This window comes from Pseudorasbora parva, chromosome 22 (genome assembly GCF_024679245.1).
Source record: "Pseudorasbora parva isolate DD20220531a chromosome 22, ASM2467924v1, whole genome shotgun sequence".
NCBI classification, from domain to species: domain Eukaryota; kingdom Metazoa; phylum Chordata; class Actinopteri; order Cypriniformes; family Gobionidae; genus Pseudorasbora; species Pseudorasbora parva.
In genome coordinates, this window is record NC_090193.1 from 6090884 (window position 1) to 6106530 (window position 15647).

At 38.4% G+C, this 15647-nt stretch overlaps 1 protein-coding gene across 1 annotated transcript; it reads right to left on the reverse strand.

The window, feature by feature from the left end:
- Positions 1-4606: 4606 nt before the first annotated feature.
- camk2n1 (calcium/calmodulin dependent protein kinase II inhibitor 1) lies at positions 4607-6600 on the reverse strand. Its single transcript, XM_067431109.1, has 2 exons — positions 5870-6600; positions 4607-5589 (listed from the first exon to the last, which is right to left on the reverse strand). Exons 1-2 carry the CDS (start codon positions 6036-6038, stop codon positions 5525-5527), a joined length of 234 nt encoding a protein of 77 aa, XP_067287210.1. The 5' UTR covers positions 6039-6600; the 3' UTR covers positions 4607-5524.
- Between the last annotated feature and the right edge of the window lie 9047 nt (positions 6601-15647).

Here is a 15647-nt window from a genome sequence, read left to right on the forward strand (position 1 = left end):
GGACGCCACGCAGCCGAGACGCTCACGACACGCTTGCAGTGTGTCCCCACAACCCAACAGCAGCAGCCTACACTGCCTAGTTTATTCCAAGTAAAGTTTCCAGCCAATTCAGATCGAGCACAAAAAATTACAGATGCAATTGGAATCATGTCACTGGATATGCGCCCTTTTTCGGTTGTTGAAAACGAGGGATTCACGTAGCCTATTTACTTAGTGTGCTCGAGCCCCGTTATGCATGACTGAGCCGGGCGCATTTCTCTCAAAATGTGCTACCAAAACTTCTGGAGAAAACGAAGGCTAAGGTGGAGGAAGGGTTGAGTACTGCTGAATCCATCACAATCACCACCGATGGATGGACGTCCCATGCCACAGACAGCTATATGACCATAACCGCACACTATATCACGGCCAATTGGCAAATAGCAAACCCCGCCCAAACACGCGCTAGAGAGCCACAGAGAGTAAGCCTCAGTTACCTCAGTGCGGACTTTAGTTCTGTTTGTTTTTTAACAGTATTTTATTACAAAGAAAACAGAAGTGTTATAGCTTTGGTCATATAGTTTAATTTACTTAGGTATTTTGTTAATAATTTGCATAGTTAATATTGTTATTTGGTGTTCAGTTTATACAGGTTCTTCAAATGTTATTTAATAAATTAAAATTTTTTTTCCTCAAAATATCTTTTGAACTGTTTTGTTTCCCCCCATATCGAGGTTTGTATCGTACCGTGGGTCAAAAAGCGTAATACGAACCGAATCGTGGGTTTGGTGTATCGTTACAGCCCTAACATCAGCAGTGAACATCCAATCACACGCTGGGGATCAACTGAGATTAATTTCTCTCTTCTGAGAATTATTACATGATTGAAAAATATTAAGAATTTAAACAAATGTACACAGCAAGAAGAAAAGAGCTGCCTATGAAAGAGGACAACTTAAAGAAACAATATTATATGTCAATGCAAGTAAAAGTTATGAAGTTAGTTTAGTTGATAAATCGAGAAAATTGAACATTTAGGCCCTATTTTAACGATCTGAAACGCAAGTGTCAAAGCGCGACGCGCAAGTCACTTTGTGGGCGGGTCTCGGCGCTGTTGCTATTTTCCTGGCGGGATAAATGACTCTTGCGCCCGGCGCAAATCTAAAATGGGTTAGTCTGAAGTAGCTTCATTAGGTGTGGTTTGGGCGTAACGTGAATAAACCAATCAGAGCGGCATCCAACATTCCCTTTAAAAGCAGGTGCGCAAGTTCCATTATGGATTGCTATTATTATGGCGTATTTACCAGGCGCACGCCAGGAGCGGTTCACAGCCTGAATAATTTGTAAGCTAGATTTATGCCTATTTTTTCACATCTTCGTGGCACACCACAATGATTTCCGTCATCTCATGTGTTAATATTTTTTTTAGTGTAACAATTTATGATTTGCAAAAATAACTGTTGCATCTGTGTAGATTACATGAGCAAAGTGTATGCACGTTGTACACGCTATACATTATGGTCAAGCATGCGCCCTTAAAATAGCATAATGAACAACGCGCAATGCGCCACTGACTTTAGACCAGGTTTTTTCTGGTCAGTGGCGCAACTGTTTAATGGAACAGTAAAATAGCACCAGTGATTGTTTGCGCCGGAACACGCCTCCTTTTTTTGCGCTGAACCACCCAGGGAGCGCAAGTTCATTCACTAGTTTAGCGACGTGCTTCTGTGGAGGGAAAAGCGCGCTTTGCGAGGGTGCAAAATAGGAATGACACATGCGTCGGCGTACAAAGTCAATTGCGCTGGGAGCAAGATAGGGTCCTTAAGCTCAGTAAACTTCTTTTTTTAAATTCTTTTATTTATTGATTTCAAACTTATTTGTATGACTTTATGTAGGCTATGCCATTTATATTCATTTTAACACAGTGCCTATTAATGATTGATTAACTAAAATGATAACTGTGTAATTGATTATGGGTATAATATTTACATAAATTGTATCTAAATCATTAGAAATTATTATTATTATAAATAAGCATTGTTAAAAGCCAGAGGCTTTAGTCTTTAAAAACTAATTTCTATGCAGAGACCTTTAATTTGGAGCAGAAACAGGGCGAGTGGCTTCATTGCATCAGAGGTGTGTCACTTTACTCACAGATGATTGGTCCGATTTCAGTTTGAGCTCTCTAATCCAGAACATAACCTGGCCTGGAGCTATGAGGCGCAAGTTACTATGGCGATGAACACAGCTAAAAGCCAAACCACTTTAATTGTACCTAAAACCTAGGATTGGCACAAACTAAGCTTAAACTTATCTGGCTAACCTGCTAAACCGGCTTCATGGTACAGGCCCCTGGTTTTCAATCTATGCAAAATATATGTGTTCAAGAGTGATTCTATAATAGCATTTCAAAAAGTTAAGGAAAAATACTATTCACTAACATAAATGCTTTCCATTATATTATTTGCTGGGATAAATTCTGTGCTTGCCAAACAGGTTACTTCCTTTTTTTAACTTTTAACGAAAATAATACTATTTCTTTATAGTATTGTTTGTCAACCCTGTTACAGACAAATTGGACAATGTGTAGAAATCACATTGATAACAGAGTTTGACCTTCACAGGATTGACAATTTTGAACTTTTTAGCCACTTGCTAACATAAATGCTAAGAGCACATGGCACTAATGAATTCATCTTGATAAAGTCTTTTACAATGTGTGATCAGTGATAAAGTTTTCCTTTGGATATTGTGGTTGAATGAGCACTGTGCCACTGTACATCTGACTGATTCACCTTATCTTATCCATGCTTATCTTATCCATTTATAACTGTCTTAGTTAACCTTTGTTCTTCTCTTTGGTTATCATCATTTTATTATTTTTAATTCTCTTTAAAACGGTATATTTCTATTTCTTATGCATCTGTTGATTAATACTTTTGGTGAGGGCTGTCTGACTGGAAGAGATTGGAAAAGGAGAGCAGTGTGCTTCGCTTCATTCTGCTTGTGTAGCAGACAGTGAAGCGGACTCAAGAAAGGGGAGGCCCTGCGGGGCAAAAGTCACGTCCCCTACAGGAGCCCGTCTTGGAACGACTTGTAAGGTCCAGGAGACATCGCAAACCTGCCCCATCTCTTCCATCTCAGATAGCAGTACCCGAATTTAGAATCAGGCAGATATAGAGATCTATTTATCACCATTTTATCTTTCTTTCTTTCTTTCTTTCTTTCTTTCTTTCTTTCTTTCTTTCTTTCTTTCTTAATTATTATTTTAAATCTCTTTTTAGAGAGATAGTTTATATTTTTATTTTTTACACGTTATTCTTTTTCTTATGCATATGTTATCCCTATTGTAATTAATAAGCACTTTAAATTGCCATTGTGTATGAAATGTGCTATATAAATAAACTTGCCTTGCCTTTTCTTAACAATTTTCTTATTTTACAGAGTAAATCTTGGTTTAAGAACTTAAAATAAATTAAAATATTTTCTCAGAGAGAGCACACACACCTTTCAGTGCTTCATCGGGGTGATCATTCCACCAATTTAAAGGAAACGTATGGAACGGTAACAGAATTGAGACAAGATTTAAGCACTGTAAAAAAAAAAAATCTGTTTTTTAATTGAAAATATTCTAGTGACTTTTTCAGCTGGCCAAATTGAATTTCTTTGAATTGATGCAATTTAATTAACTGGAATTCAATTTGGCCAACTAAAATTTTTAGATGTGATCAGTCACTTTTTTATAGTGAGGACACGATAAAAGTAATTTTTGTTGTAGGAAAATTACTATTTAGGGATTTTATAAATAAAATAAATGAAATATTATTTTGATTACACAATGATTCTGGAAAAATACACTGACTAATTCGAACAAGAAATCATGATTTTCAGCTATAAAACTTGATTTAAAAGAAAATATTTTATTGTTATGGCCTTTAACATTTTGTGATCCAATGAGTAATAAATTATTATAATAATTAAAAATATAACATTTATTTGAATAAAGCTGAAAACATTTATGACTTTGGACTCTAAATGTACCTGCAATTGTAGAATCACTCAACTGAGAAAGAATCCAACCAACTCAATTCAATCACTTCACTATAATTTCAACTGGTCTTTTGGTCTAGTAAAAACATGTACATGGGGAACAGAACCGTGAGATAAAGTGCTGCCGCTACTAAATCTGACACATGCCACAGCATAGGGTATTACTTATGAATGCAGCCAAACAATACGTGTGGATTGATGTATTCATCCACATTGTCAGAGCCTCTGCTGTGGTTTCCCTAGTGGACACAATGGAAATTTCATGGGAGGTGAATCTGTTGCCATGGCAGCCCATCCAGCCAGTGTTTTTAACAACGTTACCTCGAGACTGGCAGGAGAAGCTCTGGGAAACTCACTCGTACAGTTTGCAGATAATATTTGCTCTGACACGCCACGTGATTCCTCCTGATCTCGGCGGACTGGATTTTTAGATGGTATGCTTTGACAATGCTAATCCCAAACCATGAATCATTGAAAGCTTGTGGCAGAGGCGGAAATGTCACGTCCCATGGATTTGTGCACACGCACAGATTTCAGCGGAGCATTAGAGATGTGTCAGGGAAAAAAACGGCGTCTCTTTGAATGTTTCTCAAAATCTTTATTATAACAGATATTCTGTAGAAATGTTCTGTGAGATAAATACGTTATATTCAAGAAGACGTTCTTAAGGTCTTGAGGTTCGTCATGCATGACTAGAATACATCACAAGTATGAAAGAGCCCTGTAAACATGACCACCGAATATTAATATACCCGTGAAGAAAGCACAGAAATATATGTTTCTCTCAGGATAATTTGGCACATCTACAGTAAATATACTTTTTACGATTATAAGGTTAGGCTACTGTCTTTAAACTGACATTCCAGATTGAACCCGGACATCAAATGAATGAAATGAAACGAAGCAGATCACGAGAATCACAGTTAAGCTACATACAAAACATTTATCCAAAGCAAAAGTCACTTCTCGTCATCGGTCTACTATATAAAACGTTTGCTCAACCTTCAACACTGCAAAATATGTATCCAAAGATTTAATAAATAGCTTTTTTTTACATACATAGTGAAACCTCTTTGGAGGATCCACTGTGGAAGAAAAGGATGACATTGCTAGTATACCATTAACACCACCAGTAGGCTACTGGGTTAAGCGGGAAGATACTGGTTTGGTGTTAATGGTACCGTCTGCTCAGTCTATCAAATTGCTTCATTGGAATTAAAAAAAGAAAAGAAAAGTAGAGGCCAGTCTCTTTAATGAGACCGAACCCTGTCATTGCACATATCTCGGAGTATAGTTTGGAAAACACAGTATTCCTTCGAGCCCCCCTGGGCCATTCTTCCGGACCGCCGGTTCAGCCCGTCGCACTGTAAACCCTGGACAATGGAGTTAGGGAGAGGAGAATGTGTGGAGTGCTTGTTGTCAGATGGGAGAGAGAGCCTCTTCACAATGTCTTTGGATATACACATCAGAGAGGTTTAGGAGTCTTTGGGTCGGTTCACGCAGACGAGGATTTCTCTGTGCTCTTGTCCAGTGCTTCCCCGTCGTTTTCTTCCTCAATGACTGTTAAATGAACAGAGACATATGGGTTGATGATGAGAGACCAACTCACACATCAGCTATTGTCTCACGCCATGCAGTGTCACAAAGATGGAGATTCCATGTTGCCATGAATTTTAAAACAACAGAAATGGCGCAATACATCATTGTGTCAGAATCGCTGTCTATCCCCAAAAAAAAAAAAAAAAAAAATCATCCCTTGACACATAATTTCGTGGGTTACGGCATAATGGGAAGCGCAACATGGAATTAACATGTAATAAACAAAGGCTTTGTCCATTACCTCTTTTGCTTCTCCCGATCTGCCCGAGCTTTGGTGGTCGTTTATTCTGGTTGCTACCGAAAAAGTTGTTGGTGTCTTGGAGGCGGCAGGTGAAGGAAAGGTGTTCCTCGTCCCCGTCGTTGCCATAATGAGTCATTTTGTCCTCGTTATACGGTAATACATCCGACATGCTGTATGAACTAACCGCGGCTACTGTATGTTCTGTTGAATGGATCGCGCGAGGTGAATTTTGTCGAGCGAATCTTTCGCCTGTTTACCTCTATCGCACGTGTCTCCGCGAGTGGATGTCTGGGACGCGGGGCGAATACATGTAATTTCCTTCTTTCAGCTCGCGCCCGCTTCAACTATTCCAAATTTCCCAACGTAGGAATTGTCGAAACGTGAGTGGACGCGCGCGGAGGAATGCGCCTTTGCGCGCTCGGGGCTTTTCGGCGGCTGGAGCGTCGTATGGAAAACCTGAGAAACAAATGCAAATTGGGAAGCGATGCAAAACAAAGATCCCTGATGGAGAATGAACGTCACTGAGGCGCGGGCTTCCTCTCCAGTTCTTTCATTGCAGCTATCGCCAATATTAATCTTGGGAAATTTCCAAGCTATTTTGTCCATGGAACAAGATGCTCACAAATAAAGATATCCGAGATGGTATTTTAATATTTAACTCTAGTTTAACCTATTAAACATGCAACTTGATGTCATACGTTTTGAGACGACGTTTATATAACATTCTTTACAAAATTGCTGATGTAATGACTCTAGAACGTCATCACCATCACATAACTCTCACCTTGAATAATAATAATAAAAATCATTATAAAGTTTTCAAACATATGCTTCTTAAGTAAAAAAAAAATCTAAACGTGTGATATATTATCCTTGACACAAGTGGCATCATGCATGGTGGTTAAGCCATCCTGACATTAATTTGGTAGATATTTTATTTCTATGTTGAATTGTGTAGAACAGAACATTTCTGAAACAAAAACTCAATATATCCAGGACAAAAAACTACCTCAAAATAAAGCCATGAACCACCAAGATTGGTATCTATCTATCTATCTATCTATCTATCTATCTATCTATCTATCTATCTATCTATCTATCTATCTATCTATCTATCTATCTATCTATCTATCTATCTATCTATCTATCTATCTATCTATCTGTCCGTCCGTCCGTCCGTCCGTCCGTCCGTCCGTCCGTCCGTCCGTCCGTCCGTCCGTCCGTCCGTCCGTCCGTCTGTCTGTCTGTCTGTCTGTCCATATCTAGCTTCAATATGAAATTATTATACAGACCTCCTAGTGAAACTGAGGGTTTATCTTGAGTCAGACAAAGAGCAAATCAGAGCTAGGCCTGATTCACAGTGTTTCACACTTTTAATCTGCTACCAAAATGCCATCTACATTTTGTAAGACCTTATATCTTAGTTGTAAAAAAAAGAGCCTAAATCTTCTGAGCCTGTTCTTCACTTGGTTATTTCATCCTTATTACATGCGTTTCAGTCGAGCCCCAGCAAACAGAATATGATATTAAAGCATGCCTGCAAATAGCAAGAGAAGGCAATATGGGATATTTCCCCCCTCTGTGCATAGGTTTTCATTTTATAATATCAGAAGCTGGAATGATGCTGAAGTCATACTGGCACAATCTGGATATGAGCTGAGGGGGTTTGTTCCTCTTTCCAAGATTTTGAGAGTATAATCTTCTGCACTGGGCACAGTCTTAACCTTTCCAGGATTGAGCAGCAGACATTGTCACTCCACTGCAGAAATGTCCGACCAGCAGGATGGAAGCGAGATGCGTGGCTTCCTCCCATCTGTGAATGAGAGGCCATTTTGTTCTGTTCTGAATAGCTGAAATGGTGAACAGTTCAGTTCAGTTCAGTTCAGTTCGTCTTGGTTTGCTAAAAAACAGACCAGAGAGGTTATTTCATGCTGAGGCTTCAGACAGTGAGAGGAAAGATGAAGAACACGAGCGTAGTGTGCTTGGAAATGATGTGTTGACAGACTACAGCTGTGATTCTCAACTGATTCTTAGAGTGTGACAGGAATCGCAGTCTCTGACGTCAATATCAAAAGATACAGGATGCATTTTATATTCCCTTTTAAAGTCAGCATAAATCAGAAGTTGCAATAGTCTTTTTATCCCTATTGTGATGAGTGAAACAGCTTCTGGAACAAAAACTAAAGTAGGACGGGAATTGATTTTGTCCTTGGGGAACTGATTGGATGGTTGTGGTTTGCTATTGGTCGATCTCACATGAGTGACAGGTTGCCCCGCCCTCGCGCCAGTAAACACATCATCAGAGAAAAGAGATGTTGTTGCAAAAGGGAGGGGAAGTTGTTTTGATTAAAAAAAATATGAGGGCACATGAATAATAATAATTTTTAAAAAATTCTAATGATTTATAAAAAAAATGTCTAATAAATACTGCAATATTTCATAACTACAGTGAGGAAAATAAATATTTGAACACCCTGCTATTTTGCAAGTTCTCCCACTTGGAAATCATGGAGGGGTCTGAAATTGTCATCGTAGGTGCATGTCCACTGTGAGAGACATAACATAAAAAAAGGAAATCCGGAAATCACAATATATGCTTTTTAAAAAAAAACTATTTATTTGTATGATACAGCTGCAAATAAGCATTTGAACACCTGTCTATCCTCTAGAATTCTGACCCTCAAATGTCCACCTCCACTCCATTTATTATCCTAAATTAGATGCACCTGTTTGAGGTCGTTAGCTGCATTAAGACTCCTGTCCACCCCATACAATCAGTAAGAATCCAACTACTAACATGGCCAAGACCAAAAAGCTGTCCAAAGACACTAGAGACAAAGCTGTACACCTCCACAAGGCTGGAAAGGGCTACGGGGAAATTGCCAAGCAGTTTGGTGAAAAAAGGTCCACTGCTGGAGCAATCATTAGAAAATGGAAGAAGCTAAACATGACTGTCAGTCTCCCTCGGACTGGGGCTCCATGCAAGATCTCACCTCGTGGGGTCTCAATGATCCTAAGAAAGGTGAGAAATCAGCCCAGAACTACACAGGAGGAGCTGGTCAATGACAAGTTTCCCCTGCTTAAACCAGCACATGTCCAGGCCCGTCTTAAAGGGTTAGTTCACCCAAAAATGAAATTTCTTTCATTAATGACTCACCCCAATGTCGTTCCACACCCGTAAGACCTCCGTTCATCCTCGGAACACAGTTTAAGATATTTTAGATTTCGTCTGAGGGCTTTCTGTCGTGAAATTGTATGCCCACTTGCTGTCCATGCCCAGAAGGTAATAAAAACATCATCAAAGTAGTCCATATGTGACATCAGTTGGTTATTTAGACTCTTTTGGACCTTATTTCGGTCCAAAAATAACATAAACTACGACTTTATTCAGCATTGTCTTCTCTTCCGCGTTTGTTTTCAAACCTCAAATAAAGATTCAAACGGTCGTGAATCAGCAGATTGATTCGTGATTCGTATCGCCAATGTCACGTGATTTCAGCAGTTTGACACTTTATTTGAGGAACACTTTTACATTTTTTTTAGGTCGTATTTTTTGTTATTTGTTTTTTGGACCAAAATGTATTGTTGACGCTTCAAAAGAGTCTAACTAACCAACTGATGTCACATATGGACGACTTTGATGATGTTTCCATTCCCTTCTAGACGTGGACAGCAAGTGGGCATACACTTACATTCAAAGGACAGAAAGCCCTCAGACTAAATCTAAAATATCTTAAACTGTGTTCCGAGGATGAACAGAGGTCTTACGGGTGTGGAACAACATTGGGGTGAGTCATTAATGAAAGAAATTTCATTTTTGGGTGAACTAACCTTTTAAGTTTGCCAATGACCATTTGGATGATCCAGAGGAGTCATGGGAGAAAGGCATGTGGTCAGATGAGACCAAAATATAACTTTTTGGTCATAATTCCACTAAACTGGTGGTGGTTGAGGAGATTCCCCCTTATATATAAAGAGCTTTGAGTGCCTAGGAAAGCGCTATATAAATGTAACAAATTAAAATTAAATTAAACGTGTTTGGAGGAAGAAGAATGATGAGAACCATCCCAAGAGCAACATCCCTACTGTGAAGCATGGGGGAGCATGTGAAGCATATGTCTCTCACAGTGGACATGCACCTACGATGACAATTGCAGACCCCTCCATGATTTCTAAGTGGAAGAACCTGAAAAATAGCAGGGTGTTCAAATACTTATTTTCTTCACTGTAAAAGTAACTTTGTGTACTTGACATGTCAATTAACTAGACTGTTAACAGAAATGTAGACTGTTAGGTTCGGGTTTGTAGAATAAGTTGACATAGTTGCCTGTAAAATATCTGTTGTATCAAAATAAGTGTCACTTAATATTTTAGCAAATGGAGACTGGCATGTGAAATTATTCTTTAGTATTTGTTCATTTTTTTATGGCATTTTCATTCACAATGCTTGCCCTGTAGGAACGGGTTGTTCTGCACTTTATTTTCCATGAAACACTATTCAGAGATCCATCAGATTTTTCCAAACGTGTGTGGCCCCCTCAAAAACGTCATTCCTCCCATGTGACCTTATTGTTGGTTGGTTTAACCTTTATACTCCATGTTACCTATTGTTTTTAATTATGTAAGTAATGAATGATGCCCCAGATACATACAAGTTTTTATTATGAAATGGAGCATTTGGATGCTTTCATATGATACACACATAAACTGCAGTGAATGATAGTGTGTAGTTCACATGGGGCCTGTCATGCGGCGATCATCTTACATGTGGTGTCATGTGCAGGCAGTGAAACCAAAAGCTCCTGGAACTAACACAACCTCCAGAAAAGAGTAATTGTGGACACACCCAGTCCTATTAAATGTGCAAACATCCTTTGTTGCGCGTACAATTCAACGTCAAATGCTTTTATACAGGGTATATGCAGGAATCCTGAAGTTAATTTCAAGACCTTTTTAAGACTTTTTAAAGACCTTCTCAAAATATTTTAAGACCTCATCGCACTTCAAGTTCTAATCGTCAACAAACCTTTAATAAACAGTTGTAGTCGAATGTAGACTTAAAATCTCTATCGTAGGCCAATTTTGTATTTCTTATATTGCATATCTGTTTCGCAACGAATGGAGGGCGACTGGCGACACATTACCTAACTGCGCATTTCACAAAATACATGACGTCACCCGTAGACAGCGCTCGCCAGGGCGCTTTTTTCAAAGTCTACCACTCAATGTTTTTACCAGCCACTTTTTTGTTTTTAACTGACAATGTGTAACTGCATGTGAAAATTAATTCTACAAGCTCTACAATACTTAAGCAGTTTATTTAATCTCAAGTCTCAATGAAATACTGACATTTTCACGATGATTTGTGGTCTTTTATGGCTTTCAGTTTTATGGTTTTTAGTCCCAACAATGAAACTATTCGTTCTGGCATCTTTGAAGCGTGTTGACAACATACTGAGCAGAACATTGTCAGTAGGGACGCACCGAAATCACTTCTTGGCCGAAACCAAAAAAGAAGAAACAAAAGCCGAAAACCGAAAAATAAAATTCAAACTAAAATGTTTAACTCGACCTCACTCATGTGTTCATTAAATAATAATGCACATGCCTACTGGCCTGCAGAAAGGTACAGAAATTGAATAAAGTAATCAAATGTAAAATAACTGCATATTTAACTGTTTAAATGAAAGATTAATCCTTATTAAACTTACAAAAGCTATTCAATCAAGAGCATTGTTTAATGTCAAACTAAATATAAGGACATCACTCAGGCAGCAGTAAAGGCTACTGCGCCTTTAAGACCTGATGTAGGGATAATATGCTCGTCTTTCTCGACTGTGCATACTATACAGTTCACTCTTAAGGCATATTCAGACTGTCTGCTAGGATACTCATCAAGATGGACATGTTGACATACTTCTTGTGTGAGTTTGTCCGTTTAAGCCCAAAACTGGAAAGATAACTCAATATTTGTGCGCTGTGAGACTCGCGCGCGCTCTCGGATGATGCACAGCGTCAGATCTTCTCTCAGCGCGCGTGCGAGTCTCACAGCGCATCTTCACGCGAGTGATGACGGAGAAAACGACTGGTCATATGCGCACATACGGCAGCACTCGCATGCATTGAACAAAGTTTACAAAGAGGTGAAACAGCTCGGTAGGTGAAGCGAGTTTACCCGCCACAACTCAAAATCAGCCGCATTTGGCTGGTGGCGGTGCTAATTTCCACCCTTGGCGCGCGCGCGCTCCGAGCCGATCTCAGACTGAGCGCCCCGTCGTTTTTTAATACTTATGGGGATGAAAAGAAATATATTCATAAATACTTTTTGGAGTCAAACTCTTTTGACAAAGCTTGAACAAAATACTTTCAAAATTTAAGACTTTATAAAGCCGTGATAAGACTTTTTAATACTTTATAAGGGTCTTAATTTTCCCAAAATTGATTTATCACCTTTTAAGACTTTTCAAGACCCCGCGGATACCCTGTTATAACTTCCCGTTCACATCATTTGAGCTAAACAAAATAAATTTTAATGCATTTAATATCCTTTGATGAAACGTTTTGGGATAATGTACAAGCAAATAAGCATTTTCAAGAGGGACTAATTGATACAAAAATGTTCTTATCAGTCTTCACAACATTTGCAACATATTTTTTTGCAACTATCCCACATAACGATAGGAAGGACCAACCAATCGTCTCATGATCGTCGACGGCTTATGATTAGCGGGTGAAGGTTTCTGCACGTTCGGTCTTTTCAGCGGGGCAAAGTAATTTAATTCCAATTTACTTTTATCTGACTCCATTTTATCATGACCTCGAATTTAGGTTAGAATGCTGATTGGTTATTTGGTCATTTGCATAATAGTTTAACTACACATTTGATTATTAGACCAGCAACCATATCACCCTGTAGCCCAAGACTGGTTTCCCACTGAAGCTAAGCGGGGCTGAGCCTGGTCAGTACCTGGATGGGAGACCATTTGGGAAAACCAGGTAGCTGCTGGTAGAGGTGTTAGTGAGGCCAGCAGGGGGCACTCACCCTGTGGTCTGTGTGGGTCCAAACACCCCAGTATAGTGATGGGGACACTATACTGAAAAAGAGCACCGTCTTTCGGATGAGATGTTAAACCTGTCCTGACTCTCTGTGGTCATTAAAAATCCCAGGATGTCTTTCGGAAAAAGAGTAGGGGTGTAACCCCGGTGTCCTGGCCAAATTTGCCCCTGTCCGTCATGGCCTCCTAATAATCCCCATATCCTGATTGGCTTCATCACTCGGTCTCCTCTCCACCAATCAGCTGGTGTGTGGTGAGCGTTCTGGCGCAATATGGCTGCCGTCGCATCATCCAGGTGGATGCTGCACATTGGTGGTGGTTGAGGAGATTCCCCCCTTCAATGTAAAGCGCTTTGAGTGCCTTGAAAAGCGCTATATAAATCGAATGCATTATTATTATTATTATTATTATTATTATTATTATTCTGTTTAACCCTTTATTGGAATTATACTGTTCATACATATTCCCATAACACTTTAAGTGGCTGGATTATGATCATGATCTCTTTATCACAAATTCGTCAGCCTGGTCACTAAACAGAGGCGATTAACTGATATCCCAGTATCCTATTTTTTCTTCAGTCCCTTAGATCTGAACCCACTGAATTAATGAAAGCTATCTAATCAGAGGCCATGAGCATTACCATAGGACCAAGCAACGAACTTAAAGCTACACTGTGATATTTTCCCCCATCTAGCGGTGTAAAGGTATATGACCATCCAGTGAATAATAGTTTCTGTTCCTCTCAATTCTGATTTCGTTTTAACTCCTACGGTGGCCGATTTAGTCCAAGATTAACATGGCAATCCCCCTCTTCACATTCGACACGGTGCCATCGAGTGTTAAAACGCGAAAGGCGAAGCTTGAATTTATGGGTATGTCCCTCTTTGGCTACTGTACTTTCAAGATGGAGGGGCAACATGGCGACCAGCATTTGAACCCCTCACCCGTATGTATTATAAACTCACGAGAATACTTTATTACTTGAAATAAGTAAATATACATTAATGAGCACATAAGAATAAACGAATAAAGTTACACGGTGTAGCTTTAACACAATAGTTCACCCAAAAATGAAATTTTGATGTTCATCTGCTTACACCCAGGACATCCAAGATGTAGGTGTGTTTGTTTCTTCAGTAGAACACAAATGAAGATTTTTAACTCTAACTGTTTCTCGTATAATGTCAATGGGGTGTATTTCTATGAGCATCACTATGGGAGTAAAAAACACAGACATACGAATCTATATTATACTCGTGGCGACACATTTATCTCTTAACCCTTGTGCATCAATTAAAAAAAAAAGTTACATAGGTTCATAGAGGACAAAAATGTCCATGTCGAAAAACTTTAATAAAAAAATTAATCTTGGCAGCACAGACTTCAGTTCGGTCTCATTTTAAAGAAGATCCATGGCAGATTATTGTTGAAGTCAAAAAATGTAAAAAGTGAAACCAAAAAAAGTTATAAAAGTTTAAGTTTATGAAAATGATTTATGAATAATATTTTATAAAACAACAATATATATATATATATATAATTTGAGGTTGTTATTAATTTGAGGTTGATATCTCCAAAAATGAGCTCTTTGCAAATCTTTGTGATTTGCAGTGTAGTTTTTCTCTCTCATATATTACAAGCACACACACAATGTTTTTTATAACATACATACACACCACACTCTGACATCCATACCAACACACCCACACAGTTATAGCTGCATAATTTATCAAATTGGCTTTATAATATGCATAAACAAAAACAAAAAAGGAATAAAGTGAGTATTCGCTTTATACGCCAAACCTGAAAAAAATAGCACCATCTAGTAAAAAATAGTAAAAATTTATGTTGAAGCCTTGGCAACAGCATAAAAGGCTATTAACAAAGATGTCATCATTTTAAACTTAAATGGCAACGGGATTAAAAATAGCAGTTTTAATGGGTTTTAATGTGGACATTTTTGTCCAAAAGGGCCTGAGTGTGAGTATTTTGTTAAAAAGTTAAAAATAGTTTTTTTTTAAAGGAAATGGTGGTTAAATATTAAAATTCGAATAAAAATACACACATGTCAAATTTTAGGCAGTTAGCATTACCACAGGCAAAGTTATAAAACGAAAACAACTGAAAAGGACAAAAATGTTCATAAGGACGCAAGGGTTAAGACACGAAACGATCGATTCCTGCAAGAAACACAACAGTATTTACGGTATTTCTTTCAGCATCTGTACTCCAGTCTTCAGTGTCACATGATCCTTCAGAAATCATTCTAATATGATTTGATGCTCTAGAAACATTTCTGGTTATTATTAATGTTTAAAACAGTCGTGCTGCTTCATAGTTTTGCAGAAACCGTGATACTTTTTACTCAGGATTCTTTGATGAACAGAAAGTTAAAAAACAGAATTTATTTGAAATATAAATATTTTCTAACATGTTTGATTTTAATTTTTTCTTGCTGATTAAAGGTATTTATTTTTGTTGCCCAAATGTAGTTTTAGCAAGACAAAAAACACACACACACACACACACACACACACACACACACACACACACACACACACACACACACACACACACACACACACACACACACACACACACACACACACACACACACACACACAAAAAAAACACACCACAGAATGCTGTTACATAATTTAGAGATGACGTGGAAATGTTCTTTTTTTTTTTTTTTGATTTGGATAAATTAAATAACCCAT